This window comes from Oncorhynchus keta, chromosome 27 (assembly GCF_023373465.1).
Source record: "Oncorhynchus keta strain PuntledgeMale-10-30-2019 chromosome 27, Oket_V2, whole genome shotgun sequence".
Taxonomy (NCBI): Eukaryota; Metazoa; Chordata; class Actinopteri; order Salmoniformes; family Salmonidae; genus Oncorhynchus; species Oncorhynchus keta.
In genome coordinates, this window is record NC_068447.1 from 21,058,373 (window position 1) to 21,076,473 (window position 18,101).

The 18,101-nt window shown below is 44.5% G+C and overlaps 1 protein-coding gene across 6 annotated transcripts in view; it reads right to left on the minus strand.

Annotated features, from left to right (window-relative positions):
* LOC118360273 (dedicator of cytokinesis protein 3-like) overlaps nt 1-18,101 on the minus strand; it is a 126,386-nt gene that overhangs the window by 57,054 nt on the left and 51,231 nt on the right. For 4 of the 6 annotated variants that reach the window (XM_052481905.1, XM_052481907.1, XM_052481906.1 and 1 more), the window contains exons 8-14: nt 11,785-11,826; nt 9,730-9,908; nt 4,431-4,512; nt 4,181-4,241; nt 3,925-4,072; nt 1,522-1,610; nt 320-445 (exon numbers count right to left, since the gene is read on the minus strand). In XM_052481905.1, the coding sequence (XP_052337865.1) occupies nt 320-445; nt 1,522-1,610; nt 3,925-4,072; nt 4,181-4,241; nt 4,431-4,512; nt 9,730-9,908; nt 11,785-11,826 (727 nt within the window). The remainder of the gene's footprint in view (nt 1-319; nt 446-1,521; nt 1,611-3,924; nt 4,073-4,180; nt 4,242-4,430; nt 4,513-9,729; nt 9,909-11,784; nt 11,827-18,101) is intronic. The other 2 variants (XM_052481909.1, XM_052481908.1) reach the window with 1 other exon arrangement.

Here is an 18,101-nt window from a genome sequence, read left to right on the forward strand (position 1 = left end):
CTCTACTCCCTATCCCCTACACCCTACCCCTACTCCTACCCTACCTCTACTCCCTACCCTTCCCCTATCCCTACCCTCTACTCCCTATCCCCTACCCTCTACTCCCTACACCTACCCTCACTCCCTACCCTCACCCCTACCATCTCCCTACACCCTACCCTCTACTCCCTATCCCCTATCCCCTACACCCTACCCTCTACTCCCTATCCCCTACCCTCTACTCCCCATCCCCTACACCCTACCAACTACTCCCTATCCCCTACACCCTACCCTTTACTCCCTATCCCCTACCAACTACTCCCTATCCCCTACCCCTCACCTGGCATGATGACATCAGGGAAGCCCAGTTTGCGTGTGATGGCCAGAGCCCTGCTGAACACAGCCTGGTTCTCCCTCCTGATCTGGTCCAGCTCCCCCCGCAGCAGCTGTAGAGAGATGATGAGGCCTGGGAAGTGATGGAGAGGGAGGGAGAGAGGGATGGAGGGAGGGAGTGAAGGGAGGGAGTGAAGGGAGGGAGGGAGGGAGGGAGGGAGGGAGGGAGGGAGGGAGGGAGGAGGGAGGGAGGGAGGGAGGGAGGGAGGGAGGGAGGGAGGGAGGGAGGGAGGGAGGAGGGAGGGAGGGAGGGAGGGAGGGGAAAGGGAAGAGGGAGAGGGGAGGGAGAGGGAGGAGAAGGATAAGGGATAGAGAAAGAGAGAGGAGAGAGAATGAAAGAGAGAGAAAGAGAGGAGGGAGGAATAGAGGGGTATTTAAGGGACATTAGTCAGAGTGCGGGGGAGGAAGAGACAGACAGGAGCATGGATGGAGAGATAAAGTCACAGCGAGGAAAGAAGAGAGAAAAAAGGTGGGGTGGCATTAGGAATAGAAAAAGAGAGAAGGGTATGGAACAAGACAAGATGACGGAATTCAGTGACTCATATTATGCTACAGAAATATACCAGTGTGAAGCACTAGAAAGACAATACTGAGCAACATGAAGATGCATGCAATACAGACATTCTATCAGTCTAAATAAAATGGAGGTCTGTTTCAACTGACATGTGGAACCACAGAACACATTTCCTCTGCACCATCACATTGTGGATGTATCCAGTACATGTGCAGTGAAACGTCAATAATGAGAGCCCTTTCCTTCAGCTTATCCTTAATGCTGATTGACATAGTCATGGTGATCAATACGCCATTATGACAATGAATATCTGATTTAACCTTGGAGGACCTCTAAGACAGATATGGCCGGTAGCGTCTGTCTCAAAGCTGAAACAAAACGTTCTATATACTTTACCTTCTTTGTCAGTTGGTTATTCACATCCTTTAACATGTAATGTTCTAGAAGTCCATTTCAATTCAGTCAATTTAGGAGACTAATTGCCATTTCAATAAAAAAAATGGAAAACCATTTTTCTTCAATGAGGATTTCTCAAGTTCTTGAAATGGAATTCCAATTACTTCCTGAATTGATTGCCATTGAAATGGAACGGACCAAAACCCTGGCCCCAGAGGATGAATGATCATCATATGTACCATAGTTGGTGCTAGGGGCTGAGTACTTTGTGCTGGACTTCCGTATGATGTTCTCGTGGATCTGAAACCACTCGTTCTCATTATTACATCTGGAGAAAAAGAGGGAAGACAGAGAGATGATAGAGAGAAGACAGAGAAGATAGAGAGATGGTAGAGAAAAGATATAGAGAAGATACAGAGAAGATACAGAGAAAGAGAGAAGATACAGAGAAGATAGAGAGAAGATACAGAGAAAGAGAGAAGATACAGAGAAAGAGAGAAGATACAGAGAAAGAGAGAAGATACAGAGAAGATACAGAGAAAGAGAAGATACAGAAGATACAGAGAAGATACAGAGAAAGAGAGAAGATACAGAGAAGATACAGAGAAAGAGAGAAGATACAGAGAAGATACAGAGAAAGAGAGAAGATACAGAGAAGATACAGAGAAAGAGAGAAGATACAGAGAAGATACAGAGAAAGAGAGAAGATACAGAGAAGATACAGAGAAAGAGAGAAGATACAGAGAAAGAGAGAAGATACAGAGAAGATACAGAGAAAGAGAGAAGATACAGAGAAGATACAGAGAAAGAGAGAAGATACAGAGAAGATACAGAGAAAGAGAGAAGATACAGAGAAGATACAGAGAAAGAGAGAAGATACAGAAAAGATACAGAGAAAGAGAGAAGATACAGAGAAGAAAGATAGAAAATAGAGAGAAAATAGAGAGAAGCATTAATGACACATACATTAGAGGGGGAGAGATGGGGAGATGGGGACGGTTGTGTCCCTGAAGCGAAAAGATACCAGTGGGGGGACATGCTATCAAGCAGCACAGTACCCCAAAAGTACAGGCCTCTAAGCTGAGCTGACAGTCAGCTCTCTCTTCTCCCCTTTCCTCCTCTACGCCCTCTCCACCAGGCTTTTTCATTACTGTAGGCCAGTGGGCCCCTGGGAGAGGAATGGGGGGAAAGCACAGGCTGGAGCCTTATTTATTTCTATTTTTTATTTAACCTTTATTTAACTAGGCAAGTCAGTTAAGAACAAAATCTTATTTACAGTGATGGCCTACCCCGGCCAAACCCAGACGACGTTGGGCCAATTGTGCGCCACCCTATGGTACTCCCAATCACGACTGGATATGATACAGCCTGGATTCGAACCAGGGACTATAGTGACGCCTCTTGCACTGAGATGCAGTGCCTAAACCGCTGCGCAACTCGGGAACCCCTTATAGGTGAAGACAGTTTAGTGGCAGCTCTGCTCTACACTCAAAACGCTGCTCGCTTTTTCCTCTGAGGAGACGTGCATAGGGCTGATAATAATCATCATCATAACAACAGTTAACGTTATACTGAAATTAATTTTTATAATTCATTTAGTGGAGAGCAAGCTCCTTTGGATGTCCTTCTGCAATGTGGATAAAAGGGCATGGAAAACAGTAGAAAACAGTAGCGTCGGGCTATCTAGACCACATCCAAAAGCCCTGACAGAGTCCTGACAGAGGAGGCCGAATGCTGAGGAAGAGGGGGAGGAGAGGAGGAGGAGAGGGGGAAGAGAGAAGGAGGATAGGAGGACGCACATGCGTTATAGCTATCTGTTGAGTCACTGCCTCAGAATGCTGAGCTCAGTGTTATTTTCCCTTCTACTACTCCTCAAACTTTGTCCTCTAACTTTGTCTAAGTGCATTTGTCTAAGTGTCATCTTCCTCCTTTCTCATACACACACACACACACACACACACACACACACACACACACACACACACACACACACACACACACACACACACACACACACACACACACACACACACACACACACACACACACACACACACACACACACACACACACACACACTCTCTCTCTGTCTATCTCTGTGACTTGCAATCTCATACTCTCTTTCTCTCTCTCTCTGTCGCTCACTCATGCCTTCATTGCTTGGCGGGTTACAGGAGTGTCTCTTGCATGGTGCCTAACAGAGTGAGCCAGATTCCCATCACGCCAGGAGCAAAATCTTAGGCCCTGGTTGAACAGATATTGATTTTCCAGAGGACACTTCATTATCATTCTGGTCCAAAAACAAAGCGCATCAACACAGTCAAGCCCTTGGTTGGGAACATTCACAGAACATTGGTAGAACATCATGCCTCAGTAAACACAGTGGAATTCCAACCAATGGCGCTGTCTCTGGAGTCTTTTTCACAGTCATTTTAATGGAGATAGCTTTGTAAAAGGCTGATGACACATTACATTGTTAGTAGTCAGTTATTCTGGCTACTAACATCCATTTAGATGGCCTCCATATTTACCAGGACTCCAGCTACATGTAGTATGTGGTGTCAGCTAAATATTGCTTTATTATTTAGACAAACGTTGGTTAATTGTAAATCGCTCTGGATAAAATGTAGACTGTGACTCACGTGTAAACTTTGAGTACAAAGTCCTTCTCCTCTTTGAGGTCAGTGATGGTGTGGAACACGTCACTCATGGCCAGGACAGCACAGCCGTACGGTCTCCTGTACTGCACGTGGGGCAGACCCTTCTTTGAGTCATTCAACAACATACGACCTGGATACCACAACAACAAAAACAACAATGCATTAGCTCCATATGAGTAATCGCTTTCCTGGAAATCACATTGTGATATTTCTGTTACTCCGTTTCACATAGGCTTACCAGTTCGTATGACATGTGTCACAATGTACAGGTCTCTCTTCAAGTCCTTACTGCTCAGATCCTAAGGACAAAACAACCATTAACACAAAACACTGTAGCCGACTTACAGTTCATGGATGTTTCCACATTAGGTAACTACATTATTTGTTATTGCTGTTGAATCACATAATCCATGAATCGCTAATCCAAAGCTAAAATCCTATGAGTGTTTATTAGTGGCATCATGTGAGTGCGGAGAGCGAAGAGTTACCGTGAAGAGAGCGCACAGACGGTCCACTTTCTCTGGGTTCTTTGGCCCTCCATTTTTGTTTAGTCTCACCATAAACTTCTCACTAAGAAGGGAGATACAACATACAGAATATAACATGAATTAAGGCACATTGTTTTTAATTGAATCCTTATTAAAACCAGGAAGTCCCATTGAGATAAATAACCTCTATTTCCAGGCTCTGAAAGGAACCCAAACAAGGGCACTGCGTTCATCCACCTCTGGCCTGTCGCCTCCCTACCACTGAGGAGTACATGCTCAGCCCAGTCAAAACTGTGACCTCTGCCCCCAATGGTGTGACATGTTGTGCCAGGACAGGGGGTCAATGTGAGACACCAAACCTCTTCAAGGGCTATCTTCTGTATACCATCCCTACCATCTCCCCCAACAAGATTTAGACAAGTGGCTGTTCCACTGGCTGTCAAAGGCATTAAGAAGGAAAGAAATTCCAAAATGACTTAAATTAAATGTAACAAGGCACACCTGTTTTTAATTGAAATGCATTAAAACCAGGTGAAGTACCCATTGAGATAAGCTGGTTTTACAATGGTTGTGGAACCCTGGAGCAGTCCTTCTGTGGCTCAGTTGGTAGAGCATGGCGCTAAGGGTGACATGGGTAGTGGGTTACAAATAGGGATTCCTGGGACCATCCCTACCATGTCAGAATGTACTGATGGCTGCACACATGACTGAAAGAAATTCCAAAAATGTACTTTGAAGAAGGCACACCTGTTAATTGAAATGCATTCCAGGTGACTACCTCATGAAGCTGGTTGAGAGAATGCCAAGAGTGTGCAAAGCTGTCATCAAGGCAAAGGGTGGCTACTTTGAAGAATCTAAAATAACACTTATTTTGTTACTACATGATTCCATGTGTTATTTCATAGTTCTGATGCCTTTACATTTATTATACTATGTAGAAAATAGTACAATGAATAAAAAACATTGAATGAGTCGGTAAGTCCAAACTTTTGACTGTTACTGTATATATTTAAAACATATGAACAGAACAATGCTACAATTTCAATGATTTTACTAAGTTAGAGTTCATATAAGCAAATCAGTCAATTGAAATACATTTATTAGGCCCTAATCTATGTATTTCACATGACTGGGCAGAGCGCAGGGCATAGGCCTACCCACTTGGGAGCCAGGCCCAACCATTGGGGAGCCAGGCCCAGCCAATCAAAATGAGTTTTTCCCCACAAAAGGACTTTATTATAGAAATACAGAAATACTCCTCAATTTCATCAACTGTCCTGGTGGCTGGTCTCAGACGATCCCTCAGGTGAAGAATCTGGGCGTGGAAGGCCTGGTCTGCGGTTGTGAGGCCGGTTGGAAGTACTGACAATTTCTCTAAAACTACGTTGGAGACGCTTATGGTAGATAAATTAACATTCAATTCTCTGGCAACAGCGCTGGTGGAGATTCCTGCAGTCAGCATGCCAATTGCACACTCCCTCAAAATTAGGACATCTGTGGCATTATGTTGTGTGAAAAAAATGCATATTTAAGAGTGGCCTTTGATTGTCCCCAGCACAAGGTGCACCTGTGTTGTTGTTTGTGTCGCACTGCTTTGCTTTATCTTGGCCAGGTCACAGTTGTAAATGGAAACCTGTTCTCAACGAGCCTACCTGGTTAAATAAAGGTGAAATAAATCAAAAGAAAAAAAAGAAACACAATACACCCATTCCTAGAATTTTTTGCTAATTTATAAAAGCAATAAAACTGAAATATCACATAAACATAAGTAAATGGTAAGTAAATGGTCCAAGTCCGGGCTCTGGCTGGGCCACGCAAGGACATTCAGAGACTTATCCTGAAGCCACTCCTGCGTTTTCTTGGCTGTGTGCTTAGGTTTGTTGTCCTGTTGAAAGGTGAACCTTTGTCCCAGTCTGAAGTCCTGAGCACTCTGCAGCAGGTTTTCATCAAGGAACTCTCTGTTCTTTGCGCCGTTCATCTTTGCCTCGATCCTGACTAGTCTTCCAGTCCCTGCCACTGAAAAACATTCCCACAGCATGATGATGATGCTGCCGACACCATGCTTCACCGTAGGAATGATTTCAGGTTTCCTCATTCAGGCCAAAGAGTTCAATCTTGGTTTCATCACACCAGAGAATCTTGTTTCTCATGGTCTGATAGTCTTAAGGTGCCTTTTGGCAAACACCAAGCGGGCGGTCATGTGCCTTTTACTGAGGAGTAGATTCCATCTGGCCACTCTACCATAAAGGCCTAATTGGTGGAGTGGTGCAGTGATGGTTGTCCTTCTGGAAGGTTCTTCCATCTCCACAGAGGAACTCTAGAGCTCGGTCAGAGTGACCACCGAGTTCTTGGTCACTTATCTAACCAAGGCCCTTCTCCACCGATTGCTCAGTTTGGCCGGGGGCCAGCTTTAGGAAGAGTCTTGGTGGTTCCAAACTTCTTCCATTTAAGAATGATGGAGGCCACTGTGTTCTATGGGACCTTAAATGCTGCAGATATGTTTGGGTACACTTCCCCATGTTTGTGCCTCGACACAATCCTGTCTCTGAGTTCTACGGACAATTCCTTCGACCTTATGGCTTGGTTTTTGCTCTGACATGCACTGTCAACTGTGGGTGTCTGTGTGTCTTTCCAAATCATGTCCAAGTAATTGAGTTTACCACCTGTGGACACCAAGTTGTAGAAACATCTCAAAGATGATCGATGGAAACAGGATGCACCTGAGCTCAATTTCGAGTCTCATAGCAAAGGGTCTGAATACTTATGTAAAAAAACATGTGTTTTTGCTTTGTTATTATGGGGTATTGTGTATATATTGCAGAGGAAATGGTTTTATTTAAACCATTTTAGGAGGGGTCTGAATACTTTCCGAAGGCACTGTACATGTCATGGGATGCTTTTCACAAGGACATATTGTTTTGCGTCAGGATTCCTGAGCATGAAACGCATATGGGATTTTCAGTGTGCTGGGTGGCTATATTGACGAAAAACTGATTCCATATGGGATCGAATGGTGGGCTTTTACACAGATGGGGTTCCATTTATCACGGGAGAGCGGCCAGTCCTCTGCACTCAAGTTCTCCCATATGGACGCATTTTATGATCCACCGAGAGCAACTGGCGGCAAAAGAGCTGTGAGCACAGAACTGGGAGATATACTACAGCAGGTAACTTTGATTGTAAACTGCATCAAACCACATCCACTGAGCACACGCCTGTTCACAAAACTATGTGGAAACATGGGATCAGAGCATGATGATGTTCTATTTCACACTGAGGCTTGGTGGTTATTGAGGGGGAGTGATGAAAATATTTTTTACATTGAGAGAGGAGCTGTTGTTAGTGAAATCGAACAGCTGATCGAGCTGTCATTTAACGGAATGCTGCAGACAACGCATTCATGGGTCACTACGGAGGATTTTCAATTCCTGACCCAAAGGAAATAAATAGTGTTCAAAAAGAACTGGGAAACTAGAAAACATCTGACTTCTGACTTCAGTGCACTTGAGACCACTGGGACCTGGGAAAGAAAATCCTTTTGAACAGTCACCCAACTCGGAATTCCAACTCGGGAACTCGTACCTCTTTCTAGAGTTCTGACTTTCCGACCTAAAGATACCTGATGTCATGCTTTGGCCTCATATTTTCCCAATTGTCTTGAAAGAACCATAAAATTCATGGTAGGCCATGGCAGTGCTTGAGGCATCACTACAGACCCGGGTTCGATCCCAGGCTGTGTCACAGCTGGCCGTGACCGGGAGACCAATGAGGCAGCGCACAATTGGCCCAGCATTGTCCGGGTTAGGGGAGTGTCTGGCCGGCCGGGATTTCCTTATCCCATCGCACTCTAGCGACTCCTTGTGGCAGGTCGGGCGCCTGCAAGCTGGTGTTTCCTCCCACACATTCTTGCGGCTGGCTTCTGGGTTGAGTGAGCAGTGTGTCAAGAAGCAGCGCAGCTTGGCAGGGTCGTGTTTCGGAGGACCCATGACGCTCGACCTTCTCCTCTCCCAAGTCTGTAGGGGAGATGCAGCGATGGGATAAGACTAACTACGAATTGGCTATCACAAAATTGGGGAGAAAAAGGGGTAAAAGTAAAAAAAAGTAAATAAAAAATACAATGGTAGGCTACTCTTTGCCAGCTCATATCTGTGTGAAGCTGGATTCAGTGCTCTCGTCTGCATTAATACCCAATATTGATCCAGGCTGGATGTGACAGCAGAGATGAGGTGCACATTGTCGACCACGCCTCCTGACTTTGAGAAGCTCAGATGCGACACACATTCAACACACCCATCTCATTAGTGGTGGTGCGATAACAGACATTATGTCAGACTCATTTGCAATTAACTGCCCAATATTAAAAGTATGTGAGTATGAGTTGAGAAAATCAGAAATACTGTTAGAATGTTTTTCAATTGGCTGTCATAGCCCCAAATAAACAAGTAAACACCGGCTGTTAATTACATAATTTCTTTCACATGGATGGAGTCGCAAGAATTTTCAGATATGGGTTCGGGTCGTGGGCCCAAAAACTTTTGGAACCCCTGATTTAGCCAATGACACCTTCTTGATGAATAAATCCAATTAAAATGTTTGGTTGTCTCTCTATAATACTAGTCTCGTGGCTTTAGCTAGTCCAGATAGGTTCCCAATCTCCCAATCTAATAACTAGCTATCAAGCCATTTCAGACTATCAATCAAGTTAGAGTAGCTTGTCTAACTATCTTAGCTGCCATGCCTGCTGGCAAGGTTGCTAGACTTTAGAAAATACAAAAATGGCTTTAATTATTGGGTTTTGAGACTATATACAAGGGTGGCAGTTGTAGCAAACTCCTACGCATACAAGTTCTTAAAGAATCAATTTGATTGATAAAATAAAATGACAATTGAACAGGCAAAGATGTATGCTATATATTTTGTTTATATAGAAATAGCCACAATGATTATGGCGTTAGAGTTCTAGAAAAAGTTTTTTTTTTTTTTTTTTTATTCAAAATTCTCTGATTTCCTATCACCCCCCCACCCTTGTGTAATTCATGCCCTCTTTAAAATAATGGGTGCATGATGCCCCTGCCTGTATGTTTACATGTGTGTGTGTGTCCTGCAGCCCTCCCTCCAGTAGTCTGCTTATTGTCATGTGCATCATAGAGGGAAAAGGTGTCCACATGTGTGTCCTGTGGTCCTCCCTCAAGTACCTGAACAGCATGTTCTTTCACGTGTTCATGTAGAGGTTGTGTGAATATGTCCTGTGTGTGAATGTGTCCTGTGTGAGTATAGTGTTGACTGTGCGTGTAGCGACCTGATCTGTTTGTTGTCGCGGGTGTCATAGAGGGAGAAGAAGACATCTGCGTCCTCGCTGATGGTGTTATAGGTGAAGCTCTTCAAGTTGATGAAGAGGTGGTGCTGCACCGGAACATGGCAACCATCTCCATGACGCTGACGCATGTTGTCGCCCTGAGAACGAACGGACGACGAACACTAACAAGACAGGTCCTTACTGTGGGGCAAAGCTCCAACTGCGCTGCACATGCTATGTACAGTGGGGCAAAAAAGTATTTAGTCAGCCACCAATTGTGCAAGTTCTCCCACTTCCCACTTTTCATCATACGTACACTTCAACAATGACAGACAAAATGAGAAAAAATAATTTATTTGCAAATTATGGTGGAAAATAAGTATTTGGTCAATAACAAAAGTTTATCTCAATACTTTGTGATATACCCTTTGTTGGAAATGACAGAGGTCAAACGTTTTCTGTAAGTCTTCACAAGGTTTTCACACACTGTTGCTGGTATTTTGGCCCATTCCTCCATGCAGATCTCCTCTAGAGCAGTGATGTTTTGGGGCTGTTGCTGGGCAACACAGACTTTCAACTCCCTCCAAAGATTTTCTATGGGGTTGAGATCTGGAGACTGGCTAGGCCACTCCAGGACCTTGAAATGCTTCTTACGAAGTCACTCCTTCGTTGCCTGGGCGGTGTGTTTGGGATCATTGTCATGCTGAAAGACCCAGCCACGTTTCATCTTCAATGCCCTTGCTGATGGAAGGAGGTTTTCACTCAAAATCTCACGATACATGGCCCCATTCATTCTTTCCTTTACACGGATCAGTCGTCCTGGTCCCTTTGCAGAAAAACAGCCCCAAAGCATGATGTTTCCACCCCCATGCTTCACAGTAGGTATGGTGTTCTTTGGATGCAACTCAGCATTCTTTGTCCTCCAAACACGACAAGTTGAGTTTTTACCAAAAAGTTATATTTTGGTTTCATCTGACCATATGCCATTCTCCCAATCTTCTTCTAGATCATCCAAATGCTCTCTAGCAAACTTCAGATGGGCCTGGACATGTACTGGCTTAAGCAGGGGGACACGTCTGGCACTGCAGGATTTGAGTCCCTGGCGGCGTAGTGTGTTACTGATGGTAGGCTTTGTTACTTTGGTCCCAGCTCTTTGCAGGTCATTCACTAGGTCCCCCCGTGTGGTTCTGGGATTTTTGCTCACCGTTCTTGTGATAATTTTGACCCCACGGGGTGAGATCTTGCGTGGAGCCCCAGATTGAGGGAGAATATCAGTGGTCTTGTATGTCTTCCATTTCCTAATAATTGCTCCCACAGTTGATTTCTTCAAACCAAGCTGCTTACCTATTGCAGATTCAGTCTTCCCAGCCTGGTTTCTGGTGTCCTTTGACAGCTCTTTGGTCTTGGCCATAGTGGCGTTTGAAGTGTGACTGTTTGAGGTTGTGGACAGGTGTCTTTTATACTGATAACAAGTTCAAACAGGTGCCATTAATACAGGTAACGAGTAGAGGACAGAGGAGCCTCTTAAAGAAGAAGTTACAGGTCTGTGAGTGACAGAAATCTTGCTTGTTTGTAGGTCACCAAATACTTATTTCCCACCATAATTTGCAAATAAATTCATTAAAAATCCTACAATGTGATTTTCTGGAAGTTTTTTTTCTCATTGTCTGTCATAGTTGAAGTACCTATGATGAAAATTACAGGCCTCTCTTCTTTTTAAGTGGGAGAACTTGCACAATTGGTGGCTGACTAAATACTTTTTTGCCCCACTGTATATCTATCCTGTGAAGGTTGTCACTGTGTAGTAGACATTATAGTGGATGTGGTTTGCAAGCTAGGTGATCGTTCACATTGAATGGATTTGTGTTTGTGTTTATGGTAGTGTTGATGGCAAAGTTGATCATTCAAAATGGTGCCATGTGTTTTATCAGTAAAATTATATTTTCAATTAAATGAGTGACAAAGTGTTGGTAATCATAGAAAATGGAGGTGTGTCAAGTTCTCATATACTGTATCTCAACTGGTTATCTAGCGTCGTAGATTTAATTGAGGTCATACCTGATTTGTGCTTGGCTGGCCACTGTGTCGGCTGGATGCATGCTGTGGGGTGCACAGAGGGAAAGAGAGAGATTTCAGTTTAGTCATCCCATTTTATTGCCTTCTTACTCATGATCAATACACTTGTTTGGTTTGTACACCTCCAATCGGGCCTCACAAAGAACCCACACCTGTTGTATAGTACAGTGCAATAGTTGCATGAAAGCTGATAAAAAGGCGCCCACCAATTTTGCCAAGAGGCTGCTTCAGTGAGCTGTATCCCTAAAATAAGCCCACGAGGTAGAACGTTAGCCCGTGGGAGACAAGAGGACAAAGCCTGTATCACCTACACACACACATAATCACACACACACACCTCTGTGCTCTGCAGCCTTAGAGATCTCCTTTACTCCTACCTGAAGAGGCGCCAAGGCCTGTGTATCCTGCCAAAAACAAGCTCACTTTCATCGACAGAGTGAGGAGGCTTTTTGGCAGGGATGCGCCACGCTGTTGTTTCTGGGCCAAGCACTTACTGCACTAACAATCTTCCTGCAAAGCCGCAACAAACGGCACAGGTATAATAGGCGACCGCTGGGAAGTTGGACTATTGGTCAGACTGGGTCTACCATTTCCAAGATGGCTTCCCCCAAAACATGACATGGACATCTATCTATCTACTCTGAGCAGTGACTACACGTAGCTAATTCTGGATCTGGCTGAGTATTTTTTCACTGGAGGTGTAAACTTAGCTTAGAACTCCCTCCTACATTACTACAGTTTAGAACTCCCTCCTACCCTACGTTACTACAGTTTAGAACTCCCTCCTACCCTACGTTACTAAATTTTAGAACTCCCTCCTACCCTACGTTACTACAGTTTAGAACTCCCTCCTACATTACTATAGCTTAGAACTCCCTCCTACATTACTATAGTTTAGAACTCACTCCTACCCTACATTACTATAGTTTAGAACTCACTCCTACATTACTACAGTTTAGAACTCCCTCCTACATTACTATAGTTTAGATCTCCATCCTACATTACTACAGTTTAGAACTCCCTCCTACATTACTACAGTTTAGAACTCCCTCCTACCCTACGTTACTACAGTTTATAACTCCCTCCTACATTACTACAGTTTAGAACTCCCTCCTACCCTACGTTACTACAGTTTAGAACTCCCTCCTACATTACTACAGTTTAGAAATCCCTCCTACACTATGTTACTACAGTTTAGAACTCCCTCCTACACTACGTTACTACAGTTTAGAACTCCCTCCTACACTACGTTACTACAGTTTAGAACTCCCTCCTACCCTACGTTACTACAGTTTAGAACTCCCTCCTACATTACTACAGTTTAGAACTCCCTCCTACACTACGTTACTACAGTTTAGAACTCCCTCCTACACTACGTTACTACAGTTTAGAACTCCCTCCTACATTACTACAGTTTAGAACACCCTCCCACCCTACGTTACTACAGTTGAGAACTCCCTCCTACCCTACGTTACTACAGTTTAGAACTCCCTCCTACCCTAAGTTACTACAGTTTAGAACTCCCTCCTTCCCTACGTTACTTCAGTTTAGAACTCCCTACTACCCTACGTTACTACAGTTTAGAACTCCCTCCTACCCTACGTTACTTCAGTTTAGAACTCCCTCCTACATTACTACAGTTTAGAACACCCTCCCACCCTACGTTACTACAGTTTAGAACTCCCTCCTACCCTACGTTACTACAGTTTAGAACTCCCTCCTACCCTAAGTTACTACAGTTTAGAACTCCCTCCTTCCCTACGTTACTTCAGTTTAGAACTCCCTCCTACCCTACGTTACTACAGTTTAGAACTCCCTACTACCCTACGTTACTACAGTTTAGAACTCCCTCCTACCCTACATTACTTCAGTTTAGAACTCCCTCCTACATTACTACAGTTTAGAACACCCTCCCACCCTACGTTACTACAGTTGAGAACTCCCTCCTACCCTACGTTACTACAGTTTAGAACTCCCTACTACCCTACGTTACTACAGTTTAGAACTCCCTCCTACCCTACGTTACTTCAGTTTAGAACTCCCTCCTACATTACTACAGTTTAGAACACCCTCCCACCCTACGTTACTACAGTTGAGAACTCCCTCCTACCCTACGTTACTACAGTTTAGAACTCCCTCCTACCCTAAGTTACTACAGTTTAGAACTCCCTCCTACACTACGTTACTACAGTTTAGAACTCCCTCCTACACTACGTTACTACAGTTTAGAACTCCCTCCTACCCTACGTTACTACAGTTTAGAACTCCCTCCTACATTACTACAGTTTAGAACTCCCTCCTACACTACGTTACTACAGTTTAGAACTCCCTCCTACACTACGTTACTACAGTTTAGAACTCCCTCCTACATTACTACAGTTTAGAACACCCTCCCACCCTACGTTACTACAGTTGAGAACTCCCTCCTACCCTACGTTACTACAGTTTAGAACTCCCTCCTACCCTAAGTTACTACAGTTTAGAACTCCCTCCTTCCCTACGTTACTTCAGTTTAGAACTCCCTACTACCCTACGTTACTACAGTTTAGAACTCCCTCCTACCCTACGTTACTTCAGTTTAGAACTCCCTCCTACATTACTACAGTTTAGAACACCCTCCCACCCTACGTTACTACAGTTGAGAACTCCCTCCTACCCTACGTTACTACAGTTTAGAACTCCCTCCTACCCTAAGTTACTACAGTTTAGAACTCCCTCCTTCCCTACGTTACTTCAGTTTAGAACTCCCTCCTACCCTACGTTACTACAGTTTAGAACTCCCTACTACCCTACGTTACTACAATTTAGAACTCCCTCCTACCCTACATTACTTCAGTTTAGAACTCCCTCCTACATTACTACAGTTTAGAACACCCTCCCACCCTACGTTACTACAGTTGAGAACTCCTCCTACCCTACGTTACTCAGTTTAGAACTCCCTCCTACCCTACGTTACTTCAGTTTAGAACTCCCTCCTACATTACTACAGTTTAGAACACCCTCCCACCCTACGTTACTACAGTTGAGAACTCCCTCCTACCCTACGTTACTACAGTTTAGAACTCCCTCCTACCCTAAGTTACTACAGTTTAGAACTCCCTCCTTCCCTACGTTACTTCAGTTTAGAACTCCCTCCTACCCTACGTTACTACAGTTTAGAACTCCCTACTACCCTACGTTACTACAGTTTAGAACTCCCTACTACCCTACGTTACTACAGTTTAGAACTCCCTCCTACCCTACGTTACTACAGTTTAGAACTCCCTACTACCCTACGTTACTACAGTTTAGAACTCCCTCCTACCCTACGTTACTTCAGTTTAGAACTCCCTCCTACATTACTACAGTTTAGAACACCCTCCCACCCTACGTTACTACAGTTGAGAACTCCCTCCTACCCTACGTTACTACAGTTTAGAACTCCCTCCTATCCTAAGTTACTACAGTTTAGAACTCCCTCCTACCCTAAGTTACTACAGTTTAGAACTCCCTCCTTCCCTACGTTACTACAGTTTAGAACTCCCTCCTACATTACTATAGTTTAGATCTCCCTCCTACATTACTATAGTTTAGAACTCCCTCCTACATTACTATAGTTTAGAACTCACTCCTACATTAGTACAGCTTAGAACTCCCTCCTACGTTACTATAGCTTAGAACTCCCTCCTACATTACTATAGCTTAGAACTCCCTCCTACGTTACTATAGCTTAGAACGCCCTCCTACATTAGTACAGCTTAGAACTCCCTCCTACATTACTATAGCTTAGAACTCCCTCCTACATTAGTACAGCTTAGAATTCCCTCCTACGTTACTACAGCTTATTGAAAATCCCAAGAGAACATTTAGGATATAACTTATTTATTATTTCTTAACTGGAGATGGGATTAGTTTACGTAACCCAGACTGTAACATGTAATTAATTTACAATAACCCAACGTGTGTGTTTTTACAAAACCTCTTCTAGGTTGTCACAGTGCATTCTCGCTTGTGAGAGTCACATGCGTGCTGGGAGAGGGACAAACTCAATATGACAGCAGCGTGCGCTTAAAGAATAGGTGGGATGAAATGGTTAGATCCACAACAGCGGAGTCGCGCCTCTCATGAATCACCTTCCTATAGATGACTTGATAATCGGCAAATTCCCTAACACACACACACATGCACACACACACACACGCACGCACGCACACACACGCACGCAAACACACGCACGCAAACACATGCACATGCACATGCATACGCACTCCAAAACACCCTCACTCAGAAAATGCATACAAGACACACACACACACATTTACACGTTCATAAGAAGGCAGACACACACAAAATCATATAGCACACAGGCATATGCACACACACACTCACGCGCACACGTACATGCACACACAAACACGCAAACAGAATCCAACATTCATTTGCATAAACACTCTCTCTGTGTCAGTGTACCATACAAATAAATAATGAACACCCACACACTTCTATTAGAATACTATCACACAAGAGTCATATATGTGGAAGTACACTATGCATGTATAATATCTGTGAAAGTACACTATGCATGTATAATATCTGTGGAAGTACACTATGCATGTACACTGCTCCAAAAAATAAAGGGAACACATATACAACACAATGTAACTCCAAGTCAATCACACTTCTGTGAAATCAAACTGTCCACTTAGGAAGCAACACTGATTGACAATAAATTTCACATGCTGTTGTGCAAATGGAATAGACAACAGGTGGAAATTATAGGCAATTAGCAAGACACCCCCAATGAAGGAGTAGTTCTGCAGGTGATAACCACAGACCACTTCTCAGTTCCTATGCTTCCTGGCAGATTTTTTGGTCACTTTTGAATGCTGGCAGTGCTTTCACTCTAGTGGTAGCATGAGACGGAGTCTACAACCCACACAAGTGACTCAGCTAGTGCAGCTCATCCAGGATGGCACATCAATGCGAGCTGTGGCAAGAAGGTTTGCTGTGTCTGTCAGCGTAGTGTCCAGAGCATGGAGGCGCTACCAGGAGACAGGCCAGTACATCAGGAGATGTGGAGGAGGCCGTAGGAGGGCAACAACCCAGCATCAGGACCGCTACCTCCGCCTTTGTGCAAGGAGGAGCAGGAGGAGCACTGCCAGAGCCCTGCAAAATGACCTCCAGCAGGCCACAAATGTGCATGTGCAAACGGTCAGAAACAGACTCCATGAGGGTGGTATGAGGGCCCGACATCCACAGGTGGGGGTTGTGCTTACTGCCCAACACCGTGTAGGACGTTTGGCATTTGCCAGAGAACACCAATTTGCCTGGTTCACCAATTACTTTGCAGACAGAGTTCAGTGCGTCAAATCGGAGGGCATGCTGTCCGGTCCTCTGGCAGTCTCTATGGGGGTGCCACAGGGTTCAATTCTCGGGCCGACTCTTTTCTCTGTATATATCAATGATGTTGCTCTTGCTGCGGGCGATTCCCTGATCCACCTCTACGCAGACGACACCATTCTATATACTTTCGGCCCATCATTGGACACTGTGCTATCTAACCTCCAAACGAGCTTCAATGCCATACAACACTCCTTCCGTGGCCTCCAACTGCTCTTAAATGCTAGTAAAACCAAATGCATGCTTTTCAACCGATTGCTGCCTGCACCCGCATGCCCGACTAGCATCACCACCCTGGATGGTTCCGACCTTGAATATGTGGACATCTATAAGTACCTAGATGTCTGGCTAGACTGCAAACTCTCCTTCCAGACTCATATCAAACATCTCCAATCGAAAATCAAATCAAGAGTTGGCTTTCTATTCCGCAACAAAGCCTCCTTCACTCACGCCGCCAAGCTTACCCTCGTAAAACTGACTATCCTACCGATCCTCGACTTCGGCGATGTCATCTACAAAATTGCTTCCAACACTCTACTCAGCAAACTGGATGCAGTTTATCACAGTGCCATCCGTTTTGTTACTAAAGCACCTTATACCACCCACCACTGCGACTTGTATGCTCTCGTCGGCTGGCCCTCGCTACATATTCGTCGCCAGACCCACTAGCTCCAGGTCATCTACAAGTCCATGCTAGGTAAAGCTCCGCCTTATCTCAGTTCACTGGTCACGATGGCAACACCCATCCGTAGCACGCGCTCCAGCAGGTGTATCTCACTGATCATCCCTAAAGCCAACACCTCATTTGGCCGCCTTTCGTTCCAGTACTCTGCTGCCTGTGACTGGAACGAATTGCAAAAATCGCTGAAGTTGGAGACTTTCATCTCCCTCACCAACTTCAAACATCAGCTATCTGAGCA